The 25,240-nt window shown below is 43.8% G+C and overlaps 2 protein-coding genes across 8 annotated transcripts in view; one reads left to right on the top strand and one right to left on the bottom strand.

The window, feature by feature from the left end:
- tmprss3a (transmembrane serine protease 3a) overlaps positions 1 to 25,240 on the bottom strand; it is a 125,863-nt gene that overhangs the window by 2,320 nt on the left and 98,303 nt on the right. The window lies entirely within an intron of this gene.
- pknox1.1 (pbx/knotted 1 homeobox 1.1) overlaps positions 2,106 to 25,240 on the top strand; it is a 68,667-nt gene continuing 45,532 nt past the window's right edge. For 2 of the 7 annotated variants that reach the window (XM_061692097.1, XM_061692095.1), the window contains exons 1-2: positions 3,530 to 3,615; positions 13,475 to 13,583. In XM_061692097.1, the coding sequence (XP_061548081.1) occupies positions 13,530 to 13,583 (54 nt within the window). In that variant the 5' untranslated portion in view covers positions 3,530 to 3,615; positions 13,475 to 13,529. The other 5 variants (XM_061692094.1, XM_061692093.1, XM_061692099.1 and 2 more) reach the window with 4 other exon arrangements.

Below are 25,240 nucleotides of genomic sequence, written 5' to 3'. Positions count from 1 at the left end.
TTTATCAACAACACCCAGAAGCGCCGCCGTCTTCTCTGGGCCCGAGCTCATCTAAGATGGACTGATGCAAAGTGGAAAAGGGTTCTGTGGTCTGATGTGTCCACATTTCAAATTGTTTTTGGAAATTGTGGATGTCGTGTCCTTCAGGCCAAAGAGGAAAAGAATCATCCGGACTGCTATGGACGCAAAGTTCAAAAGCCAGCATCTGTGATGGTATGGGGCTGTGTTAGTGCCGATGGCATGGGTAACTTACACATCTGTGAAGGCACCATTAATGCTGAAAGGTACATGCAGGTTTTGGAGAAACATACGCTGCCATCCAAGCAGCAAGACAATGCCGAACCACATTCTGCACGTGTTACAACAGCGTGGCTTCGTAGTAAAAGAGTGCGGGTACTAGACTGGCCTGCCTGCAGTCCAGATCTGTCTCCCATTGAAAATGTGTGGCGCATTATGAAGCGCAAAATACGACAACGGAGACCCCGGACTGTTGAACAGCTGAAGCTGTACATCGAGCAAGAATGGGAAAGAATTCCACCGACAAAGCTTCAACAATTCGTGTCCTCAGTTCCCAAACATTTATCGAATGTTGTTAAAAGAAAAGGTGATGTAACACCGTGGTAAACATGACCCTGTCCCAGCTTTTTTGGAACACGATGAAGTCATACAATTCGAAGTTAATGATTATTTGCTAAAAACAATAAAGTTGATCAGTTTGAACATGAAATATCTTGTGTTTGTAGTGTATTCAATTAAATATAGGTTCAACATGATTTGCAAATCATTGCATTCTGTTTTTATTTATGTTTAACACAATGTCCCAACTTCATTGGAATTGGGGTTGTACTAACAGATGAACAACCATCCACAAATCAAATACAGGTACTGTATAACAGTCCACAAAGTTTAATGTGCAGTCATATTACTTCTAAGGTTAGAGTAGATAAATCACAACGGACGTAAAACCATTCATGAAGACACATGCTGTAGTATAGGCTTTTCAAAAATGTTTTTGCATGTAATGTTTTAAACTTAATTAGCAAACTTCCCAAGTGGACTTCCAGATTTGTGTGACAGTCATAGTCAAAATAACAGACAGACAGATGAAAAACTCTTGTGGTTTATTTTGCTAAAACTTAAGCCCGGTTGTACGACGTACTATTGTTCATATATGAACCAAAAATGGAGATCACTTGTTTATCACCTCGCACTGAGTTTCGGGCAGAGTTGAGTGACACATGGACAAGCCCTATCTGTCAAGTAGCCAGCGGCGAGCGCCTAAAAGCGACGTCATCGGGTAGCGCCTTTTTATGGCTGCTGCCCTATGACGTATTTCTCGGCGACGGACAGTCAAAAGAACTGCAATCCCAAAACCACTGACTCTTCGACCTTCCCTATTCCCTAATACATTTATAATGGACCCCTAAAGCTCACGTATGAAATTATTTGATAAAGATCAAAACTAAGGACGTTTGCTATAATAGTTTGAGTTTTGTAAACGTAAAATGTATCTTCAGTTATGTTTCCAAAAAAATTCATTTTAATTAAAATAAAAATCAATCATTTACAATTTTTTTTCAATTTTATTTTTAGTTATTGGATTAGTTTTCGTTTACTAATAACCTTACTTGATTTGTCTCCCACACACCATAAAAATGTTTGGTTAAAGGCCATTGTGGAAATACGTGTGTATATCTGTTTGCGTATTGTTCCTGTAATTGATTGTCTAATTTGCCCAGCCCGATAAGGGTTGCACAACCGATTTATGCATTTGGCAAAAGGGGTCCAAACGCTTCCTCCCGGCACGGGTGAGTAGCGAAGCCCAACAGCAGGAAACCGGGACAGAGCAGCTGTGGGAACTTCAAGGGTTACCGAAGATGTGTTTAAGGCTTCGTTCGTATTGACATATTTCATTTGTATTGATAAATAATATCCATGTATTACATTTTTTGTCCGAAGACACCAGCCCTACATAAAACAACATTTTAGCAAGTTTGGATTCCGACTATCGTGTTATCAACCCGTAGTTATGCTCGTTATTGCAGCAAACACAGAGAGTCCGTAAACCTGTTTCCCAGGTTTGGTCATGTGAAACTGCGCATATACAGTGGGAGGAAACACACGTATTTCGGTTGACCCTTTGGAATTTCTTTAATGGATGCACAAAGTGGTCCTAAAATGTAGTCTGATCTTATCGAAATCACAAGAATAAAGAGTCATCTTAAACTAATACATCAACAATTGGATATTTCGACAGGGCATAATATGGCAACATTCACAGAACAGGGCGGTAGTAAGTAGTAGCTCGCAAGTAAGTGAGCCCTTGTATTTAATAACTGGTTGACCCTCCTTTGGCAGCAATAACATGTACCAAACGTTTCCTGTAGTTGCAGATCAGATGTGCACAACGATGGGGATGACTTTTCCCCGATTCCTGGTCTGGTGTGAACAGCGCTCGAGGTCATGCCACAGCATTTCAATGGGCTTAAGGTCAGACTTCGACTGGGCCACTCCAGGACAAGTCTTTTCTTCTTCTGAAGTCATTCTGTTGTTGAGTTGCTTCCGTGATTTGGAACATTGTCCTGTTGCAACACTCAATTGGACAGGTGGCCTCGAGGTCTTCTGCAAAATGTCTTGGTTTTTCGATTGATAATGGCGAGCTGTCCAGGCTCTGAGTTACAAAAGCACGCCCGTGCCATGATGCTTCCGCCGCCATGGTTCACAGTTGGGATAAAGTTTTAATCTTGCTGTGCTTTGCCATTTTTTCCCCTCCACACAGGGCAAACAATTCCACTTTGATTCGTATGTCGTGCAGTGGAACATCCACGCGAACTTCAAATGACTGATGAATATCAAGACTTTTCGAGATTGTTTCTTCACCATTTCCTGCTTTATACAGTTCTTCATTGTCGGTCTTCTGAGAGCGCATTTGATGATAAACATCAGGCAATGTTTCTTGATAATAGACAATTCTAAACTGGTGTGTTTTCGAGGGGCCAGAGCAGCTTTCAGTCACACACACACACACCTCCAAGTCTTGTCTCATTGATTCGGACTCCAGGTTTGGCTCACACCTGGTTCTTGGAAAATCTGGAAGGTTTACATGGTATTTCAGCAAGAAATGGGAAAACCGAGTTGTTTGTGTCGTATTACGTTTCAGCGGCCTCTGATTACGCTCGTGATTTAAATGACGATCCGACCAGGCCACACTTCATGACCAATTCATGCAGAAATGTCAGAAATTCAAAGGATGCACAAACGTATTCCTCACACTGTAGCGGATGTGACGCTACACAAGATAAGATAAATTGTTCACTAATTCCTGTTTCCTATATGAAACAAAATGTGTCCATTTGTGCATTGGCGTCAACGGGAACAGCTAAAACAAGATGAAAGTGTCAAAACAATGGCTGACCAGCAGGAGACGGTCATTGGCCAGATAACTCCGACTCGTGCAGAGGCAGTCGGGAGTGCTGCAGAACGTCATTGACCGCCCACCTTATAAATATTAATGTGGCAAACGTCCCTGCGTGCCTATACGCGATGACGCACCGCGACAACTGCGGGTCCCGATTGCTGCAGCCGCTTGTCAGTGTGACGAAGATTGGCATTCAGGTAAGCTGTCACTCAAAATCCCTCTTTTCCGTCCCTATCAATCAAACAATCTGTGCCGTACGCAAATATGGCCCGGGGCGAGAAACGCGAACTCTGCGGGGACAGCAGATGCTTTCTGAGTGAGGACAGCATTGTGGAAAAAAGGCATTCTGTATGCGAGGGAAGGAGGGTGGGGGAAAAAAAAAAAAAAAAAAAAGATGTTGCCGCTTGGACGAGGGTTATGGAAAGTCACACGGCTAACGCTCAAAAAGAGGCCCGACAGCCCGAATGCTCGCGTGAAGGGGAGGGATAAGAGGGCAGCTGTCCTCCATGAACGACTGGTGTCTGAAAGCGCGAGATAACCTCAGAGCATACACGCAGTTGAACCGCACACTGCCGCTTCCTAGCATACAGCTACATCACGTTTATACCAGAGCTTGTGACCGGAAAAATGAACGGAGAAACCCACAGCTCTTTCCACCGCCCAGTAATTTCACACTCGGCATCGACGTCAGGTTTACAATACACCTCCGCTATTGAGTTCCGTAAGTCGCAACAACTAGTTTTGGGAGTGCTTATGTCGAGAAAAAAAAAAAAAAAAAACCAACATGGCGGTTTGCATTCTGTCGTACCAGTAGGCGAGCCACTTACGAATAACAGTGAGCTGTATTGCGAATGTTAGCTAGCACCTGGCCCAGATGCTAGCTAACATTCGCATCTACCCATTTGTATTGCCAAACGTGTTACAGGCGAGCAAATCAGCATCATGAATTACTTCGTGTGGCAGTAATAATATAACTTTTACACCCAAGGCTCCGTCGTACGTGATCACCCTTTAGCACCCAAAAACAAAACAAAAGAATAACATCCGTGTAGCTGGCACAGAGCTAAATGCTAAGAGCTTTGAGAGTGTGCTAAAAGTAGGTCCAGGGTAACACGATAGTTAGCTCGAAGAGCAACAGTGAAGCATGGAAAGATCTGTTGTTCTACGTAATGTTTTGCACTGTGACGCCATATATTTATATATGTCAAAATCACTGTAATCCCTTATTTGATGAGACTTTTCCCGCAAGGTCTTGTTTTTAATAGTTGTCATTCATCGAGGACCGGACTGGACGGGGACACACAGCAGTTCTGCCTTAAATCAGCTCTTCATAATTACCAGTGCACAACCGTCGAGTCGTTTATGTATGTTTTCCCTGAAAAAAACCCCAACAAACTCATTTTACTAATATCCCAAACCTAATTCATTATTTTGGTGAGGTGGATATTAGGCTTTACGCAATCAGGATTTTTGGGGGCTGATCGCAGAGTTAAAAAAAAAAAACGATAACCGATCGCTGATCCGGTCGCAAGATGGAGCAATGTGTTTATCGAAATGACTTGTTCATTTACGGTATATACTTGTGTACTGGATACTGAGTATCTTCAAAAGTATTCTCTATTCAGGTCATGTATTCCTATCAGTCAGGTCAAACCAAGATTACATGACAAATAATGGTTGCTAATTTACTGTAATGAAATAATTGTATTGTAATTAAATTACTTGCACACCAAAACTCTTAACATTTTGTTGCCTGCTTGCGAGTCGCAATCGTATTAAAAGTACGTGAACATACCTCAAGCAATCCTTGAATTAAAGTTCTCTCCGGAGCACTGGTAACCGCCCATGTTGTTCCTATAATACACACGGCGCAATCCATTGTCGTCGTCGTCGTCGTCATGGTAACGAGTGTATCCGGTCACATTTGAGTTGACAAGATAAAGCCCAGTGATCCGAAAAGATGGGATGCGGTGGTATCGGAACACAAGATTTTATTGCAGTCGTCTGACCGAGTGCAATTGTGAAAGACTAAATTTGTCTTGTAGTCTGATCCACGCATTACTGTTGACCGTCTCAGACGTGTTGTCTGTCCCACACCGCTGACATATTTTTTTTTTTTACATAACTTTATTGGTGGTCAGATATTTACAGTACTACGTCAAAGGACGCGCGACATGGCTAAAAATAACCTAGTTTATGGATTCAAATATACTGTACACGATGGCAACGCGGAGTCAATGTCTTTTGCGGAGCCAATCAATGACGTCATTGATCGGATCGGCGAATTATGACATTAAAGCCGATCAGGATCCATCCATCCATCCATTTTCTACCGCTTATCCAAGGTGGGTCGCGGGGGCAGTAGCTTTAGCAGGGATGCCCAGACTTCCCTCTCCCCAGCCACTTCATCCAGCTCTTCCGGGGGGGATCCCGAGGGCTTCCCAGGCCAGCCGAGAGGCATGGTCTCTCCAGCGTGTCCTGGGTCGTCCCCGGGGTACCCGGAACCCCTCACCGGGGAGGCGTCCGGGAGGCATCTGAATCCGATACCCCAGCCACCTCATCTGGCTCCTCTCGATGTGGCGGAGCAGCCGCTCTACTCTGAGATCCTCCCGGATGACCGAGCTTCTCACCCTATCGCTAAGGGAGAGACCGGACACCCTGCGGAGGAAACTCATTTCGGCCGATTGTATCCGGGATCTCGTTCTTTCGGTCACGACCCACAGCTCGTGACCATAGGTGAGGGTAGGAATGTAAATCGACCGGTAAATCGAGAGCTTCGCCTTTCGGCTTAGCTTCTTCTTTACCACAACGGATCGATACAAAGTCTGCATCACTGCGGACACCGCAACGATCCGTCGATCAAAAGTATGAGGATAAAAGTGTCGATCTCCCGTTCCATTCTTCCCTCACTTGTGAACAAGACCCCAAGATACTTGAACTCCTCCACTCGGGGCAGGATCTCATCCCCGACCCGGAGAGGGCACGCCGCCCTTTTTCCGACTGAGGACCACGGTCTCAGATTTGGAGGTGCCGATTCTCATCCCAGCCGCTTCACGCTCTGCTGTGAACCGCTCCAGTGAGAGTTGGAGGTCACGGCTTGATGAAGCCAACAGAATCACATGATCTGCCAAAAATCAGCATAAAATCCTAATTGTCGGCCGATACCGATCAGATCGGTGTCAAGTCTAGTGTATATATATGTATGTTATGTAGTAATGAATATGTCAATATGTCATTTCTGTCTGTGTTACTGCTACCTCAAGAGCCTGGCTTGACTAGACAGGAGGAAAGGGAGACATTACCATTTATACAGTGGTAAATTGAAAACTTAAAAAAACAATTACAAAACAATCTTAACCATTCTGACACTATAACATGGGACTATCCCTTTTAATGCTTGCTGTTCCATCTTATTTCATTTTCTATTCAGTATATTAAAGTTACATTTTTGTTTTCGAAAACATTTGGCCAGTCATGCAAGGCACCAACCGAGATACCTGCAAAGAAAGGGCTGGAGTTGGATGTAGGCCTGTTTATAATCAAGTAATAACATCATATACACGTTTGCCTTTAGGCTTATGAGAAAAGGACAGTTGATGAAAATGTCTTTAAAAAAATCAAATAACTGTTGTGGAAAGCAAAGAAGTAAATTTACTCAACACAGCGTTTTACCCCCCTTAGGTACACTACAGTATTCTAATTCAAGCATAATGATGTTGTGTAAGTCATGTTTAGCTTGCTGTCACAATATCAATAAAACATACCAATGTTCTTGCTAAAAATTGTGTTTTTTCTTTGTCTGCATAGATTCTTAGTCATCCAGGTCACGGAATCCATCCATTTTCTTTTACAGCTTATCCTAACTAGGGTCGTGGGCTGCTGGAGCCTATCCCAGCTATTGTGGGCGGGAAGCGGGGTACACCCTGAACCGGTCGCCAGCCAATCGCAGGGCACGTAAAAACAAAGCAACCATTCGCACTCACGTTCACACCTACGGGCAATTTAGAGTCCTCAATCAACCTATCATGCATGTTTTTGGGATGTGGGAGGAAACCGGAGTACCCGTGGTAAACCCACCCAGGCACGGGGAGAACATGCAAACTCCACACAGGCGGGGCCGGGATTCGAATCCCGGTCCCCAGAACTGTGAGGCAGATGTGCTAACCAGTCGGTCACCGTACCGTATTGAAATCTCACATATTATATATATTTTTGAAATCTCTAATACATATTTCCAGAATTTGCCTGATAGAGCAACTCAATTCTGTTTATTTAGGTCAGAAGATGCTGGCTCCTTTTAAAAAGTGATAACATGCATTTGTGTATTGGCTTAAGAACAGTTCCGCTTCATGAACTCATGATAAGGTTCAAACAAAATACGAAAAAAAATAAACTACACACACTTGTTTAAAAAGTGGATCTTTCTACAGTGACCACATCGCTAGCTGTGATATTACGTTTGAGTATTATTACATTATTAGTATTACAATAACGGTATTTCCTTTTGTGTAAAGTGGCGACGCCAATCTGTGGGATGTTTTCGCTCTCGGGTTGATATATGGCGCTGTCCACTACAGAATACTTCGGGAAATCCTTTTCTAAAAAAGCTTTTTTTTTTTTTTTTTTTTTGGTGTGCGACAGGCTTTTCACCGCGTGCAACTTGAATTTGTGAAGGTGAAAATGGGTTCCGCTACTTCTGGCATTTCCAAACACACGGTTGTCTCTTTAACATGTAATTCCTGCGGCCATTCTCCAGGCATGACCATCCACCCATTTTCTGAGCCGCTTCTCCTCACTAGGGTCGCGGGCGTGCTGGAGCCCATCCCAGCTGTCATCGGGCAGGAGGCGGGGTACAGCCCTGAACCGGTTGCCAGGCCAGTCGCAGGGCGCATACGAACAAACAACCATTTGCACTCACATTCACACAATCCACCCAAAATTGTTACATTGTCATTGACATTGGGCTAAGACAGACATACCACATAATGTTCATTTCGTGGGCCGTAATTATTTTCTGATTATGGTCTGCCACTGCATCGATGCAGTTGTTAATGTCCCCATGTCAGTCCATTATACTGGGCATCATTATATATGGTGGGCATCCCAGCGTGCCAAGCGACATTTGGTTTGAGTCACGGCCGAAATTTTCCATACCCCCGGCAAATTTGGACTTATTTACTTTCAGTTACTTTTATTGAACCTGTTTTTTTTCTGGTCGGGAAATAACATGAGCATCTCCCAGATGATAATAAAACGATGTACAAGAGTCCTCTTTGTGGAAAAACATTCTTCATCAGCTTTTATATACATTTGAACAAAAAGTGGCATGTCCGAAATTAGTCATAACCTTCTCTAAAAATCAACAGAAAAGCCTTCATCTGCTATTACAGCAATCAAGAGTTTCCTATAATTGCTGACGAGCTTTTTGGATGTTTTCACTGATATTTTTGCCCATTCATCTTTAGCGATGAGCTCCAACACTTTCAGGTTGGAGGAGCTCCCTTTGCCATCACCCTGATCTTTACACCCCTCCACAGATTCGCAATTGGGTTCAAGTCAGGGTTCTGGCTGGGCCTCTGCAAAACAATGTTTTTGTCCGCTAACCATTTCTTCATGACTTTTGCAGTGTATTTTGGGTTGCTGTTGTGCTGAAATGTCCACTGGTGCGCAAGGTCAAGTTTCTCTGCAGACTGCCGATGATGTTGTTGAGAATCTTGATGTATTGCTCTTTTTTCATGGCGCCATTTTCTGTGATTAGGTTCCCGAGTCTATTGGCTGAAAACACCCTCAAAGTGTATTAGGTTCCCACCACCATGTGTGACAGTGGTCATGGTGTTCTGAGGGTTGAAGGCGTGCCTTTTTACATTGATTTTTAATTTTGAAAATACGCCAAATAAAGGATACTTCAATGTGGCCAAACAATTCAATGATTGTTTCTCCTTGAAAACAGGTGACCAGAAATCTTCTTATTTGTCCTTTTAAGCATTTGCAAAGGCCAAGTGGGCTTTCGAATGCCATTTCTGGAGAAGTTGCATCCTGCTTGAGCTGCGTCCGTGGAACTCAGCAGTGTGCAGTGGGGCAGTGTCTGTTGGACTGTCTGCCTTGATGTTGCCGCCACCATAGCCCAGATTCACAGTTTGCAAAGGGTGTGGATAATTTTGGACATGCCACTTTTTGTTCAAATGTAAATATCTATCCATCCATTTTCTACACCGCTTATCCTCACTAGGGTCGCGGGTATGCTGGAGCCTATCCGAGCTAACTGCGGGCCAAATGCGGGGGAACAGCCAATTGCAGGGCACATATAAACAAACCATTCGCACTCACATTCATACCAATGGACAATTTAGAATCATCAATTAACCTACCGTGCATGTTTTTGGTAATGTGGGAGGAAACCGGAGTACCCGGCGAAACCCCCCGCAGGCATGGGGAGAACATGCAAACTCCACACAGGCAAGGCCGGATTTGAACCCGGGTCCTCCCCCGGGTGAATGTGCTAACCAGTCGGCCACTGCGCCGCCAAATGGAAATAAAAGCTGCAATATATTTTTTTTCTCAAAATGAAGCCTCTTGTACATCGTATATTCTTGGAGAGATTCCTGTTGTTTTTCCCCAAACTAGAAGAAAAACATTCTGGTTGAATAAAATTCAAATTTGCCAGGGGTATGAATCATTTCAGGCTTGACTGCATAGTTGTCGCCAGGGGCGTTGCTCGGTTTTAACGTTTCATCATCATCAAAAAAAAAATGATGATGATGGGTGCTGATAACAATATTTTTGGTCCCAAAATGTAATTGTCGCTGGGGTGTGTTGTTAATAGAGGTTGTGTGATTCCCCCCAAAAAGCCAATTGTCAAGAGGGGGTCGAAGACAAGTTTCTAAACGTGAAAAGTGGTATTGTACTGCCGGTTTGTTTGCTCATATACTGTAATGAATGCTTAATTTTCATCGACCAGTGGGGGTGGGGCGGCCTTTTTAGGAAACAACAATCTATTTTTGGGTGGCAGAAGATTATGTTGTAGGGGGGCTATGACAAAAAAACACATTCTACCAAATATTTTTGGGGGTGCTTGTGAAGTTTTTAGGGGGGGCTTCAGGCAAAATAGGCCTTGCGACGCCCCTGGTTGTAGCTGTGTATTGTTAGTATTGGTTGTTGTTTGTGTTTCCTTGTAGTGTCATAGTAGTTGTGTGTGTGTGTGTGTGTGTGTGTGTGTGTGTGTGTGTGTGTGTGTGTGTGTGTCCAACTTACAGTGGGTACGGAAAGTTTCCAGACCCCCTTACATACTTTTGCTGAAATCATTGAAGTTAATTTCCCCCCTCATTGATGTACACACAGCACCCCATATTGACAGAAAAAAAACGGAATTGTTGAAATTTTTGCAGATGTATTAAAAAAGAAAAACTGAAATATCACACAGCCATAAATAAGTATTCAGACCCTTTGCTCAGTATTTAGTAGAAGCACCCTTTTTGAGCTGATACAGCCAGGAGTCTTTTTGGGAATGATGCAACAAGTTTTTCACACCTGGATTTGGGGATCCTCTACCATTCCTCCTCGCAGATCCTCTCCAGTTCTGTCAGGTTGGATGGTGAACGTTGGTGGACAGCCATTTTTAGGTCTCTCAGAGATGCTCAGTCGGGTTTACGTCAGGGCTTTGGCTGGGCCATTCAAGAACAGTCACGGAGTTGTTCTGAAGCCACTCTGTTACAGGAAGTCCTCGATTTACGAAATCGAGTTCCGTTCCTACGCTGGCGATGTAACACGAATTTCTGCGTAAATCGGATTTCACCGTTAAAGTCGAAATTTACGGCAAAATACTTCTGTTACGGGTTTTGTTCCACGTGATTGTGACAGCAAGCTCAGTGTGTATGTGTGTGTGTGTGTGTGTGTGGGCGTCAATATGTGAGTGAGACGGGACTGCGGAGGAGGAAGGAGTGCGCGCAGGTGCGAGTGTGTACAGTGGCAAGTGTAGTGACTGCGACCGGGGAAGAGTCGCGATTAGCAGAGGACCCGTTGACGTTGAATGTGCAGAGGAGCTAATAAAGCCATTCAAGCAGCAAATCGGTGCTTCGTGCCTTCGTTGTTGCCGCCACCCAGCTCAGCTGTGCGACGAGAGAAGGGAGTTAACCCCTGCGTCTCCCGACCACGATCAGGTGACCGTAGCAGGAAAGGTTAACGCTTCGTACAAAGAAACTCAAATACATTAAAATAATAATATAAGATCCTGTACTTACTACTGCTGAGAGTGTGAAAAAAGGAGGGCGAAAAAGGCAGATATTCCCGCCGCACAAATGCAGACAAGCACTATGCACTTGCTGAGCAGAAACACGAAGGTGCTGGGACAAAATGGCGGACGAGGCACGGGCGTCGTAAAGTCGAAACCTCGTCGGTCGAGTGCGTCGTAACTCGAGGACTTCCTGTATTTTGGTTGTGTGCTTGGGGTCATTGTCTTGTTGGAAGGTGACCCTTCAGCCGAGTGTGAGGCCCTGAGCACTCTGGAGAAGGTTTTTGTCCAGGATATCCCTGTACTTGGCCGCATTCACCTTTCCTTCGATTGCAACTAGTCGCCCCCACAGCATGATGCTGCCACCACCATGCTTCACTGTTGGGACTGTATTGGTATTCCTTGGTATTAAGGCCAAAAAGTCTCATCAGAACAGAGAATCTTATTTCTCACCATCTTGGAGTCCTTCAGTCGGGCCATTCTGCCATAAAGCCCAGACTGGGTGAGGGCTGCAGTGATGGTTGACTTTCTCGAACTTTCTCCCATCTCCCGACTGCATCTCTGGGGCTCAGCCACACTGATCTTTGGGTTCTTCTTGACCTCTCTCACCAAGGCTCTTCTCCCCCGATTGCTCAGTTTGGCCGGACGGCCAGCTCTAGGAAGGGTTCCGGTCGTCCCGAACGTCTTCCATTTAAGGATTATGGAGGCCACTGTGTGCTTAGGAACCCAAAGTGCAGCAACCTTGGCTAGATCTGTGCCTTGCCACAATTCTGTCTGAGCTCTTCAGGCAGTTCCTTTGACCTCATGATTCTCATTTGCTCTGACATGCACTGAGCTGTAAGGGCTTACATAGACAGGTGTGTGGCTTTCCTAATCAAGTCGAATTAGTATAATCAAACACAGCTGAACTCCAATGAAGGTGTAGAATTATTTTAAGGATGATCAGAAGAAATTGACAGCACCCGAGTTAAATATGAGTGTCACAGCAAAGGGTCTGAATATTTACGGCTGTGTGATATTTCAGTTTTTCTTTTTTAATAACTGTGCAAAAATGTAAACTATTCCGTTTTTTTCTGTCAATATGGGGTGCTGTGTGTACATTGAGGAAAACATGAACAAATTATTTTAGCAAATGGCTGCAATATAAAAAAGTGAACATTTAAGGGGGTCTGAATACTTTCCGCACCCACTGTACTTGTTGTGCACCTTAAGTTATTGTTTTGCTTAGTGACTCACCTGATGTTCATTTAACCGTCGAAGTAGCACTGACCAAAGAATGTTAAGTTGACTTTCGCGGCTTCCGCACATGAAGCCAAAGAACAGTGCTTTAGTAGTAGTACATCTCAACATCGCCGCAACATTGACTCTACAACCTCTCTCTGCGCTTTTGTACTAAGATCTGATTGGTTTGGTTTACGCTTAATAATAACTGTGGGACAATGGGCCGCCCCTCTACAATAGGGGCGGGCCGTTCTCTGAGGAAAAAGAAGTTGAATAGAAAGCGATTTTTACAGCATCGGCCCACTGGGCAGACGGTACGCCTGAGTGCCAATCCAGCCCTGCATTCAACTGTTCACCACACACATCAACACCAGAGAATATTGGCTATTGTCTCCTTAATTTATATGTTATGTATGTCACAGTTTGTCCTCGGGATTTAATGGTATCATGAATTAATCATAAATTTTACTAAAAGTAATCAGCAATCATCCTTTCGTCATATGAATTTGGTTTACAAGGAATGATGACATTTAAACTTATTATTTTCTCCACAATGACATGGTCATTAACAGGTTTCTGTAAATAAATTTACATTGTTTTTTCTTTAGGCTACCTGTTGGTGCAATTTATAATGCCTCAGTGTATGCAGCATCTGCATTGAACATGATGGCAGCCCATTCGGTTTCCATTGACAAATACTCCAAGGGAAAGCAACAGGTGGGTGAGCAAGACCGAAGTTGATTCCATACACAAACCTTTCTGACACTAAACATGTTTCATTTCATCTGCCAAAAATGACAAGGGAAACATGTTCACAGATGTAGACCTGCTGTTTTTATTTGCTACAATTGTGTGATATGATGCAGTAGAAAGTTATATAGTTGACTTATTTTAAGAACTACATTTCAGTTATTCAGAGAAGAAATACTATTTTTAATTATACACGATGTTGCCAAAAGTATGCGCTCATCTGCCTTGACTCACATATAAACTTAAGTGACATCCCGTTCCTAATCCATAGGCTTCAATATGATGTCACTCCACCCTGTGCCACAGTGGGGCAAAAAAGTATTTAGTCAGCCACCAATTGTGCAAGTTCTCCTACATGTTGGGAACAACTCAAAGTAATTCATACATCCAAAGAAAGTAGAACAAATAGCTCAGAAATTAAGTTGTGTGTAAAAATGTGAAATGACACAGGAAAAAGTATTGAACACTTGAACAAAGGGAGGTGCAAAAAGGCGTGCAAAGCCAAGACAACACCTTAAAATCGAATCAAAAATCAAACAGCAATTAAGCCCCTTGTCAGTGCAAATGAATATCAGCTGGTTCAGTCCTAATTGCGGTAGTCTGCGATTGGCTGGCAACCAGTTCAGGGTGTACCCCTCCTCCTGCCCGGTGATAGCTGCGATAGGCTCCAGCGCGCCTGCGACCCTAGTGAGGAGAAGCGGCTCAGAAAATGGAGGGTTTGGATAGATGGATAGTCCTAATTGATGGCCGATGAAAAGGTCTTATTGCCAAGGTGTGAGTCAAGACACTCTGAGAGCTGTCTCAAGACCATCGCAAACTAATTGTTGCAAAACATAGCGTGATTTGACGCGTAACGTTATTACTCAAGCTATTTTGTCTTGTAACGGGAACCACGTCACTTTTTATATGTATAAAACCTGGGAAAAGCGACGACAAACCAGTCTCATAATCTAAAGGTTGCTACATTTTATGAAGTAAGATTTCTAGATGACAGAGGCTTCCTTATTAAACTCAAAACACAACACAGCAAACGCCACAAAGAGTAGAATCTTATGGAATATTTAATCAAATCTATGAGGGATCTATAGGGAAACACAAAGAGGCTAAGTACAGGAAGAAAATACAAATGATGGTCGAAGAAAGGAGAAATAGGCGTTCAAAAAGGGAAATAGAACAGTGTTGCTGCACTAAAGTTGAAAAGGTGAGCGTTTAATGCGTTCAGTCCGGACGAGAGAGAGCAATAAAACAATAACAAAGGAGTTGGAACAAGAAACATTGTCCCCTGCCGATTGAACTGGTGGCGGACCAAGCTCCTGCTCTCAGCAGCGTGTGTGCGTGACCACTACCTGATGCAGGTAGTTGCTTGCTGAGGCTCAGCCAACCGATCGCGACTAGAGAAAGCGATTGAAGCTGCATGGCCGGCTTCCTCGTTCGAAAACGCCGCCGGCTAAATTGGGGTGGGCGTTTGCGCAGATGGTGACACCGGAGGCGCTGGAGGACAAAAGAAAAGGAAGGGGGGGCGCCGTGGAGAGCGCCAAAAAGAGGGCGAGACAAGAAAGAGGAGGCGGGAGTCAGAGGTTAAATACTCAGGGGGCGTGTCTAAGGGATGGAGGTAACCGGACATGACCATGCCCTGTACAAGTTTTGCCATAAAAGTGGTGTAAAAATCATTATCTTGATATAAAATAATCCCAACTTTATACGCTTTACTCCTAGATCAAGCATATAGAATGATTGTTTAAATTTTAGCTTTGGCAAAGCAACTGTTTATGGTTCAATCACATTTCATGCTAGTTGGAGCTTCAAATAAGGACAAACAGTTCTCAGGCTTGCAGCTGCACCTGTGAAGTTGACACACTGACACAGACATCAAGGTGTACATTTGGAATATTTCTGCAAGAGTTAGTGAAATATCAAAACGGACAATTAATCTTCAGTTAAAAACAACCATTCTGGGTTGCAGTACTACAAAGCGCACGTGGGTGGCGCCTTGCATGCATGTTTCAATATTAAGCAAATAGTTCATTGCTGTATTTGCATTCCATTGTCGATCTGTCCCTTTTGGCTCCTATCAGTTCAAACGAAGAAAAGGACTGACTGTAAACCAGGGGGACCTGCTAATTAGGTTAAGGTCCAGGAGGCGTCTTCTAGTGGTTGTCTCGCACATCAGGGCCGCTTGGAAGAAAGCAGCTTATCAAGTTGTGGGGGAGTCACTGTGACACCTCAGGTTGCAGGGAGCATGTACGCTACAATGGGATTGGTTACAGGCGCATGCCTAAGCTTCTGAACGTTCCAGTGAGCACGGTTGGGGCCATAATAAGTAAGTGGAAAGCCAATCGTACCACCATAAATTTGCCTTGATCAAGTGCTCCTCGCAAGATTTCTAACAGAGGAGTGAGTGCAAAGAATAATCGGGGGGAAGCATGTCAAAGCACGTTTAAAGTTTGCTGAACAACATTTGGACAAGCCAGTTAAATACTGGGAGAAAAAGGTCTGTGCGAATGAGCGCAAAATTGAACGACTTGGATGCCATAATGCATACCGTGTTTGGAGGAGAAATGGCATTGCACATCACCCTAAAAACACCATACCAACAGTGGGAGGTGGGAACATGATGGTGTGGGGCTGCTTTTCAACAAATGGTACTGGTAAACTTCACATTTAGTGTTAAAGTTCACCAGTTCTATTTGCGGACTTCAATGTTGTATGGTGTTTTTAGATTGATAAATATATCCCTTACTTTGGAAGTGTATTTAGTGAGCAAAATTGGCATATTAAATATTTCAGCCGCTGTGTGCATACACACACACACACACAGCAAAAATAAATGACCCCGACCGTCTTAAGAACGAATGTAAACGCAGGAAAAATGCAACTGACGATAATGCAGAATCAGTGTGAGTCCTGGGCATGTTCCCCTGGAACGAGATGGCCCCATCTCGGAGTGGTGGGAGACAATGACACCCGCAGTGTGTTCCTTATGTCCAGTCTGCTCTGTAATTTTGTCTTCGTTACTGTCATTGCAGAAAAGCCCGCTTCGCCAATATAGGATGTTGGAAGTGGTTTCAGGGTTTTCAGTGCTCTTGTGGGAATTTCAGGATATTCTGGCTTGACTTTCATCCAGAACAACGTATGTTTAAGGTCACCGTCATTTGCGATCTCCGGCAGCTGATCCTCTTGTTGCACAGACATGCTCGATTTGCCCGGTTTGTTAACAAACTGGTCGCAGATCCATTCATTTGCAATTCATGGGTATTTTGAAGTTGGGGAAATAGTGCTCAAAATCATCATGTCATATGGCTCTCTGTCCACTCGCTGGCTCTACAATTTGGCTTTGAATGCACCGACTCTATCTGCCAACTTGAACGCACTTGTCATTTTCCCCTGAAGTGACACATTTAGTTCATTGAGCATTTTGAATGTGTCGCTGAGGTTGGCGAGCCAGGTGAGCCTTTCCTTGTCACTGAAATGAGCTGCCAGTGGAGTTTTTTTTCCCCTGACAGAAATCTTTGCAGCAGCTCTTGTCACTCAAATGCTCTGGCCAGTGATCTTCCTCTAGATAGCCATCTAATTTCTGTGCGTAAAAGAAGGCATCCATCTCCTCACAGCTGCTCGAACAGACGGGAGTTAAGTACATGTGCTTTGATGAGGTAGATTACTTTAACAGTCATTCAACACACTGAAGTTAAGGTGAGAGTTTTTGGCGAGTGAGCCTTTTCCTCGGAAATGATACAGTGCGTGGACTCCCATTAAGGTGCAAGGACGTCAATGTCATTTTTTAACAGGGGATGGGTGCGGGAGGGTCTTGTGCAGTTTATATGTAATCATCAAGCCTCTGGATTACTGCAATAAGGACTGGCACCCTGTAGAGGGCAACAATGCCTTGAGGTGAACGTACCTCCCTCAGAGAAAGAAGAAGGAGGAGGTGGGGTGGAGGAGACAATAAGAGCCAAGCATAATGGCGGAAAACAGAAAAGACAAAATGAACATAATCTAAAAAGAAAAGAAAAAAAAAGCTTTCTCTACCAGAAATGTATTGCACCAAGGCAAGAAAAATATTCCTGCGACCGACAGGAATGACACCTTAGATCATGCGGGGGAATAAAGGATGCCGCTCCGAGCTGATCCCTTTTTAGCAAAGGTATCACCGAAAATGCCGGGCCGTAGGGCGAGAAGCTCCCAGTCGCTTGCCAGCTGATCGTCTGCCGACCAGGATTTGAGTAAATGTGATCCCGAATCGTCAGATGAGTGAACTCCCTCTGGATCCCCTTGAAGCAGCCAAGCTTCATCACGATCTTCCTCCGGATGATAATTGAGACGAAGGTAACTCGTTTGCAGCTAGCGTTAGCTACGTTTAGCGTTCAAACACTCTCCTGCAATCCTTGTTACATAAACATAATTTAGTCCCACTACTTCACGTTACAATGCAAAATCTGTTGCCAGTACTGATTTAAAGTTTCCATTTTCAGCTCATCCATCTTGCAGTAATGGAACACCCGCGAGTCGAACGTCTTATAGGATTGCGACCAAAAGTAACGTTTTTGTTTTTTTAATTAACCCTTGCAAAACGCATCTATAAAAAAGTATTCTGAAGTAACCATATGTATTTTTATAAACTTACAGGTTATGTATCCAGCAGACGTTCAACTCCCATTCCAGTATGCAGTGCGAACAAAAAAGGTAATTGAAAGCGTTTTCTTTTTCCGCCACGTCCCACTACAGCAATTTCAACAATGTATTTTTATCGTAATCGTTATATTTCTAAACTGCACAGGTTGTGCTTCGAGCAGAAGTAGGGACTGGTTTCAAGGACAACGGCAACCACACAAGATCCCGTTGACCCCCACCAAGGAATAAAATCCAGATTTGGGTGAAACCTTGCTAGATTTGATGTGCAAGGTAATAGAAACCTGGAATATTGAGCAAATGGTAGAGGAGGAGAATGAGGAGGAAGAAAGTGCAGGTGTGGGAGCCCCATTTGCCCATGCATTTTTGTCTAATGTAAATTCTGTACATATTTATACTTGTAAATAAATAATTTTTATGTCAAAAGTACTTTCTCTGTGTTCAGTGTGTTCAGATGTTTGAGATTTTCACTAAAGAAAAAATATTGGCGTCAGTCATTGTTCTGCTAGATCTGTCTTCTTTCACAAAAAGGCTGTTTTCTTAGTTTCTTTCCAATCAGAAACAGATTTAGCTGAAACTAGCCTATATTTGACTGCCGATTATGAAAGAACGGTATACGCTAGAGACAAACTTTTTCTCTGACGAAAGAATTTTGGTGTTTACATAGTCATAGAAGGCAATATTCTGTGGGGCTTGTAAACTGAGTGAAATTGCTCCAAAATGTCTGGCAGTCTGGGGGTTCCCTGCTCTGGAAACGGCCGGCAGTGAATGAGTTAAGACGGGCAGCTGTTGCGGCAGAGAAGAGCCGCCAGTCATTTTTCCAAATAATAAAAATTTGACACGCTAAAACACAATAGAACGGAAATAATATAAATTGGTTATTCTTTCAGTGTGGCCCGGTAACAAATGCCTCACTGACTGATACCGGTCCACGGACCGGGGGGGTTCGGGACCTCGGCTTTACACCACTGCATCTGATGCTTTGCATTGTACTCGATGTATGGCCTGGATGCAGCCACTCGGCCATTGAAACCCGTTCCATGAAACTCTCTGTGCGCTGTTCTTGAGCTATCTGAAGTTCGGAGGTCTGTATTGATTGACTCGGCTTTGCACTGTGCCTCAGCATCCGCTGACCCCGATCCGTCAGTTTACGTGGCCTACTCCTTTTTGCCTGAGTTGCTGTCATTCCCAAACGCTTCCACGTTCCTATCATGCATGCAAACCAGTCGCCTTTCTGTGAAATTCGCCGTTTTGAACTCAAAATAGGCCATTTACGTGAATTGTTTAAATCCGATTAGTTTTTCCTAAAACTGGGTCCGCTGCCGCCGGATAAGTCACAAGAGTTGACGAGAGCAGAAAAAACACTTTCACTGCTATTACTGCGTTACAATGATCAAAATGCCACTCGCTACTTTTATCAATTATTGCTTAACTATTGCGTGCGCGAGACTACGACTTCGACTTCCGCATTGGGCGCTGTTTCTAATTTAAGCGCTAGTGACCTTTAGGTCTTGTTCACCAATCAAATGACACAAGAATGTCTCATGACCTTACAAAACATATTCTATTGGGTTTCCCGGGCATAGGTATTCAAACTCGATAAGCCAGCCCGGCTGATTGTCGTGCCTATGTGGCGGCCATTTTGGGAAAGTCGCGAACGCAACGGCGCGCTACTCTTGCGTGTACATTAGACGAACCGAAACAACAGCTTTCATGTATTGTCGTATTTGTCTGGCACTGTCTACCCAAATGTGGATATTTCAGCCCACATATAACTTGAGCAAACACCGTGCAGTAAATTGCAAATGTTTTTGTTGTTTATTCAATTTTTTGTTTGTGCTATTTACTCAGAGTAATGATTTCACTGTGTACTTTTTACTCTTACTCAAGTAATTTTTTGGAGGACTACTTTTTACTTGTCACATCATTGTCGAGTAACAGTACTCTTTCTAGAGTACAATGTTTGGGTATTCGACCCACCTCTGGAGCAGACATCCTCTATTGCTACTTTTACGTTGAAGCAACATTTTTGCTCATCAGATCAGCCAGTGTCGTATTTGTTGCGCTGGTCTTTTGTATATCTTGTCGCCCTGGTTGTGGTCCCAGCGGAACTGCGAGGCACACGTAACATCGGCGACAAGAGGTGATCCGCTAGTACAGCTTGTATTAATTAGGAAACGCGCCCACAATTATCTAATGAGTTTACGGATGTTAATGTTAAACGTATTAAGCGAGGGAGCGATGTTTGGCATTGTCACAACACAGAAAGAACTAACTTCAAATTCAGAAATGGCTAATAAAAACAGAAAAATACTGTACTTAATATTTTCCTGGAGGATGCATTTGGGATTAGCCTTTGAAGTTGTTAATAGTGAACAATAAAGTGAAACGGACTGATTTTAGTCAAGTCTTTTCCAGCATGGGAGCGCTTAAAGAGGAGGATGCTAGTCATGTGTCACAGCTTGGAGCAGGAATCAGGTGCAGGTGGAGATGGGCCCGGCTCAAGTTGGAGGCCAGAACAAAAAAGCAAGGAAATTGGGCAAATTTAATTTGAATCTTAAATTTGTACATCAATGGTGTAAATGTTTTTCTGCGTGAACAAAATTTGTTTTTCATGCCTTTGGTGTTAGCATGTTTGTATACAGTGGGTACGGAAAGTTTTCAGACCCCCTTAAATTTTGCACTTTTTTTTTCTTATATTGCACCCATTTGCTAAAATCATTTCAATTTTTCCACATTAATGTACACACAGCACCCCATATTGACAGAAAAAAACGGAATTGTTGACATTTTAGCAGATTTATTAACAAAGAAAAACTGAAATATCACACAGCCAGAAGTATTCCGACCCTTTGCTCAGTATTTAGTAGAAGCACCCTTTTGAGCTAATACTGTCATGAGTCTTTTTGAGAATGATTCAACAAGTTTTTCACACCTGGATTTGGGTATCTGCCATTCCTCCTTGCAGATCCTCTCCAGTTCTGTCAGGTTGGATATACCGTCACATTGAGCCAGTGGCCACTCTCTTTTTCTGTTGTACAGCTGCTACTTGGCTGCTCGTCGTCGTCACTGTTCCGACCTCCTGATCGGCTCAAACATGTACGGTTTGACGATGTCAAGTTCAGTTGGGTGCTCCTGTTCGTCGAAATCCTCCTCCTCCTCCTCATATTCCAACACGTTGCTAACCATTTAGCGTATAGAGTGTAGCGCGCAGTGTTTGTCAATTGCGACGTCACTTCTGGTAGCCCTTGCGGTGGATGGAGTAACCACTTGAGCTTCGGGTATGTTTGGGAAGGGCTCAATATGGGTCATAAAAACCTAATTCTTAGCTAAACTATGGTTGAAAAGTTGCTAGAAGTTACGTGCATGTATTACATTACATATACACAATGCAAATATTGATTTTAACTGACCCCATAACATCTTTGTCATTGAACATTGAGTCAGTCCATCTCGCCAATAGTTGCTGCTCCACTGCGGTTTGACACATTGGTGAATCATTATATGCATCAGTAATCATCTGTCATTGTGTTAATTGAAATTTTCTGTATCAAAAGTACTAATGGTATCAATACAATTTACTCAGTATCGGTGAATACTCAAGAGTGAATACTTGTACTGGTCTAAAAAAAAAAAAAAACAACAAAAAAACAGTAGTATCGAACATCCCTACTGTGTGGCCATACAGTGGGGCAAAAAAAGTATTTAGTCAGCCACCAATTGTGGCTGACTAAAAAAAAGATGAGAGAGGCCTGTCATTTTCATCATAGATATACCTCACCTATAACGGACAAAATGAAAAAAAATCCAGAAAATCACAGTCTGATTTTGAAAGAATTTATTAGCAAATTATGGTGAAAAATAAGTATTTGTTTCACACACTGTTGCTGGTATTTTGGCCCATTCCTCCATGCAGATCTCCTCCTTGGGGCTGTCGCTGGGCAACACAGACTTTCAACTCCCTCCAAAGATTTTCTGTGGTTGAGACCTGGAGACTGGCTAGGCCACTCCGGGACCTTGAAATGCTTCTTACAAAGCCACTCCTTCGTTGCCCGGGCGGTGTGTTTGGGATCGTTGTCATGCTGAAAGACCCAGCCACGTTTCATCTTCACTTATCTTGGTGATGGAAGGAGGTTTTCACTCAAAATCTCACGATACATGGCCCCATTCATTCATTCCTAAACACGGATCAGTTGTCCTGGTCCCTTTGCAGAAAAACAGCCCCAAAGCATGATGTTTCCACCCCCATGCTCCACAGGAGGTATGGTGCTCTTTGGATGCAACTCTGCATTCGTTCTCCTCCAAACACGACAAGATGAGTTTTTACCAAAAAGTTCTGTTTTGGTTTCATCTGACCATATGACATTCTCCCAATCCTCTTCTGGACCATCCAAATGCTCTCTCGCAAACTTCCGACGGGCCTGGACATGTACTGTCTTCAGCAGGGGGACAAGTCTGGCACTGCAGGATTTGAGTCCCTGGCGGCGTAGTGTGTTACTGATGTTAGCCTTTGTTACTTTGGTCCCAGCTCTCTGCAGGTCATTCACTAGGCCCCCCCGTGTGGTTCTGGGATTTTTGCTCACTGTTCTTGTGATCATTTTGACCCCACGGGGCGAGATCTTAGTTACTGATGGTGTATTGGTACACTCGCCTGACTTTGGTGCGGGCAGCGTGGGTTCAGTTCCCACTCAGTGACGGTGTGAATGTGAGTGCAAATGGTCGTCCGTGTCTATATGTGCCCTGCGACTGACTGGCGACCAGTTCAGGGTGTAGTCTGCCTTTCGCCTGAAGTCAGCTGGGATAGGCTCCAGCATCCCGCGACCCTAACCAGGATAAGCGGTGTTGAAAGTGGATAGATGGATGGGGCGAGATCTTGCGTGGAGCCCGAGATCGAGGGAGATTATCAGTGGTCTTGTATGTCTTCCATTTTCTAATAATTGCTCCCACAGTTTCCATTTCTTCACACCAAGCTGCTTACCTAATGCAGATTCAGTCGTCCCAGACTGGTGCAGGTCGACAATTTGGTTTCTGGTGTCACTTGACAGCTCTTTGGTCTTGGCCATAGTGGAGTTTGGAGTGTGATTGTTTGAGGTTGTGGACAGGTGTCTTTTATACCGATGAGTTCAAACAGGTGCCATTAATAAAGGTAACGAGTGGAGGACAGAGGAGCCTCTTAAAGAAGTTACAGGTCTGTGAGAGCCAGACATCTTGCTTCTTTGTAGTTGACCAAGTACTTAATTTCGACCATAATTTGCAAATAAATTCTTTAAAAAGCAGACGTGATTTTCTGGCTTTTTTCCCCCTTCTCATTTTGTCTCTCATAGGTGAGGTATACCTCATCTTTTTAAGTGGGAGAACCTACAAAATTGGTGGCTGACTAAATACATTTTTTCCCCACTGTATAGGGTCGCCTATTATTATTATTACATACACACAACAAATTGATGGAAAGCTAGTTTTAAAATCAGAAGTCACAAAAAAATTTTTTAAACTATTATTTAGTTTATTTTAAAAGGGGGATTGCTAACAAAAAATGTAGTAGTTCAGCAGTATTAAAAGCGATCCATTTTAACTCAACTTTATTTATAAAAAATCCAAGATCGCGCCTACCAGTGTGGTCGTCTCGGTAACACGCTCTCTAGTATTGTTTCTGTTTTTGTGTTTTTCGTCCGTCTTTGGAGACCTTACACGACTCACTTACACAAGGGGAGACCTGCTAACCATCAAGGAGGCTATTCCGGACTTTCTGTCATCAACTTTCACAAATCCGCTCATTTTTTCCCCGAGTTACTCACCGGAGCGGCGTCCGCGGTTTTCAGTGCAGGGAGACTGAAGTGGTGCCACAGAGGGAAGCGTGGTGGCATTCAGGTGAAACTCCGCAAGAGAGGACACAGATTGGCGTTCCCGTCGATCCAACTTGCGAATGTACGCTGCCTACCCAACAAAATGGACGAGCTTCATCTTCTGTTAAAGACCAGCAAAGACTTCGGACGTTCCGCGGCCATGTGCTTCACGGAGACCTGGCTTTACGACGCTGTACCCGATGGCGCCGTCATGCTTCCCGGCTTCCACATTCATCGAGCGGACCGCGACATGGAATCATCGGGGAAAACAAAGGGCGGCGGGATATGCCTCTATATCAACGAAAAATGGTGTACAGGCATCACGGAGCTCAGCACACACTGCAGCCCGCATTTGGAGTCGCTGTTTTTGAACTGGAAACCATTCTACTCGCCACGTGAGTCGCATCATTCATACTGGCTGGAGTCTACATTCCGCCTCAAGCTAACACGAACACCGCATTGCTAACGCTCGCCGAACGAGTCAACGAAATTGGAAAAAAAAACACCCGGACTCACCCCTCATTATTTTCTGGGACTTTAACAAAGCTAAACTCAACCATGAACTCCCTAAATACAAGCAGCACATCAACCGTCCTACCAGGGAAAATAACATTTTAGACCACTGCTATACAACGCTAAAAAACGCATACCGTGCTATACCTCGTGCAGCCCTGGGCTCGTCTGATCACTGCTTAATTCACTGAATACCGACGTACAGGGAAGAACTTAAATGCGCGAAGCCTACAGTGAAAACAGTGGAAAAAGTTGACCAATGAAGCCAAGATGGAACTTCAGAGCTGCTTAGACTGCACAGACTGGAGTGTCTTTGAAAATTCAGCTGGCAGCCTGGATGAATATACGGACACTGTTACATCCTATATCAGCTTCTGTGAAGATCTGTGTGTACCAACAAAATAATTTCGGACATTCAACAACAACAAGCCGTGGTTCACTGCTAAACTTAAGCAGCTTCGCCAAGCTAAGGAAGAGGCATATCAAAGCGGGGACAGGGCCCTGTATAATCGCGCTAGAAACCAGCTGACTAAAGAAATTAACATTGCAAAGAGGAACTATGCAGCAAAGTTGGAAAATCAGTTTAGCGCTAACGACTCTAAATCAGTCTGGCATGCATTCCAATCGCTGACTAATTACAAG

This window comes from Phycodurus eques, chromosome 12, assembly GCF_024500275.1.
Source record: "Phycodurus eques isolate BA_2022a chromosome 12, UOR_Pequ_1.1, whole genome shotgun sequence".
Taxonomy (NCBI): Eukaryota; Metazoa; Chordata; class Actinopteri; order Syngnathiformes; family Syngnathidae; genus Phycodurus; species Phycodurus eques.
The sequence above is the reverse complement of the archived record's forward strand: the minus strand, read 5'-3'. Positions and strand labels throughout refer to the sequence as shown.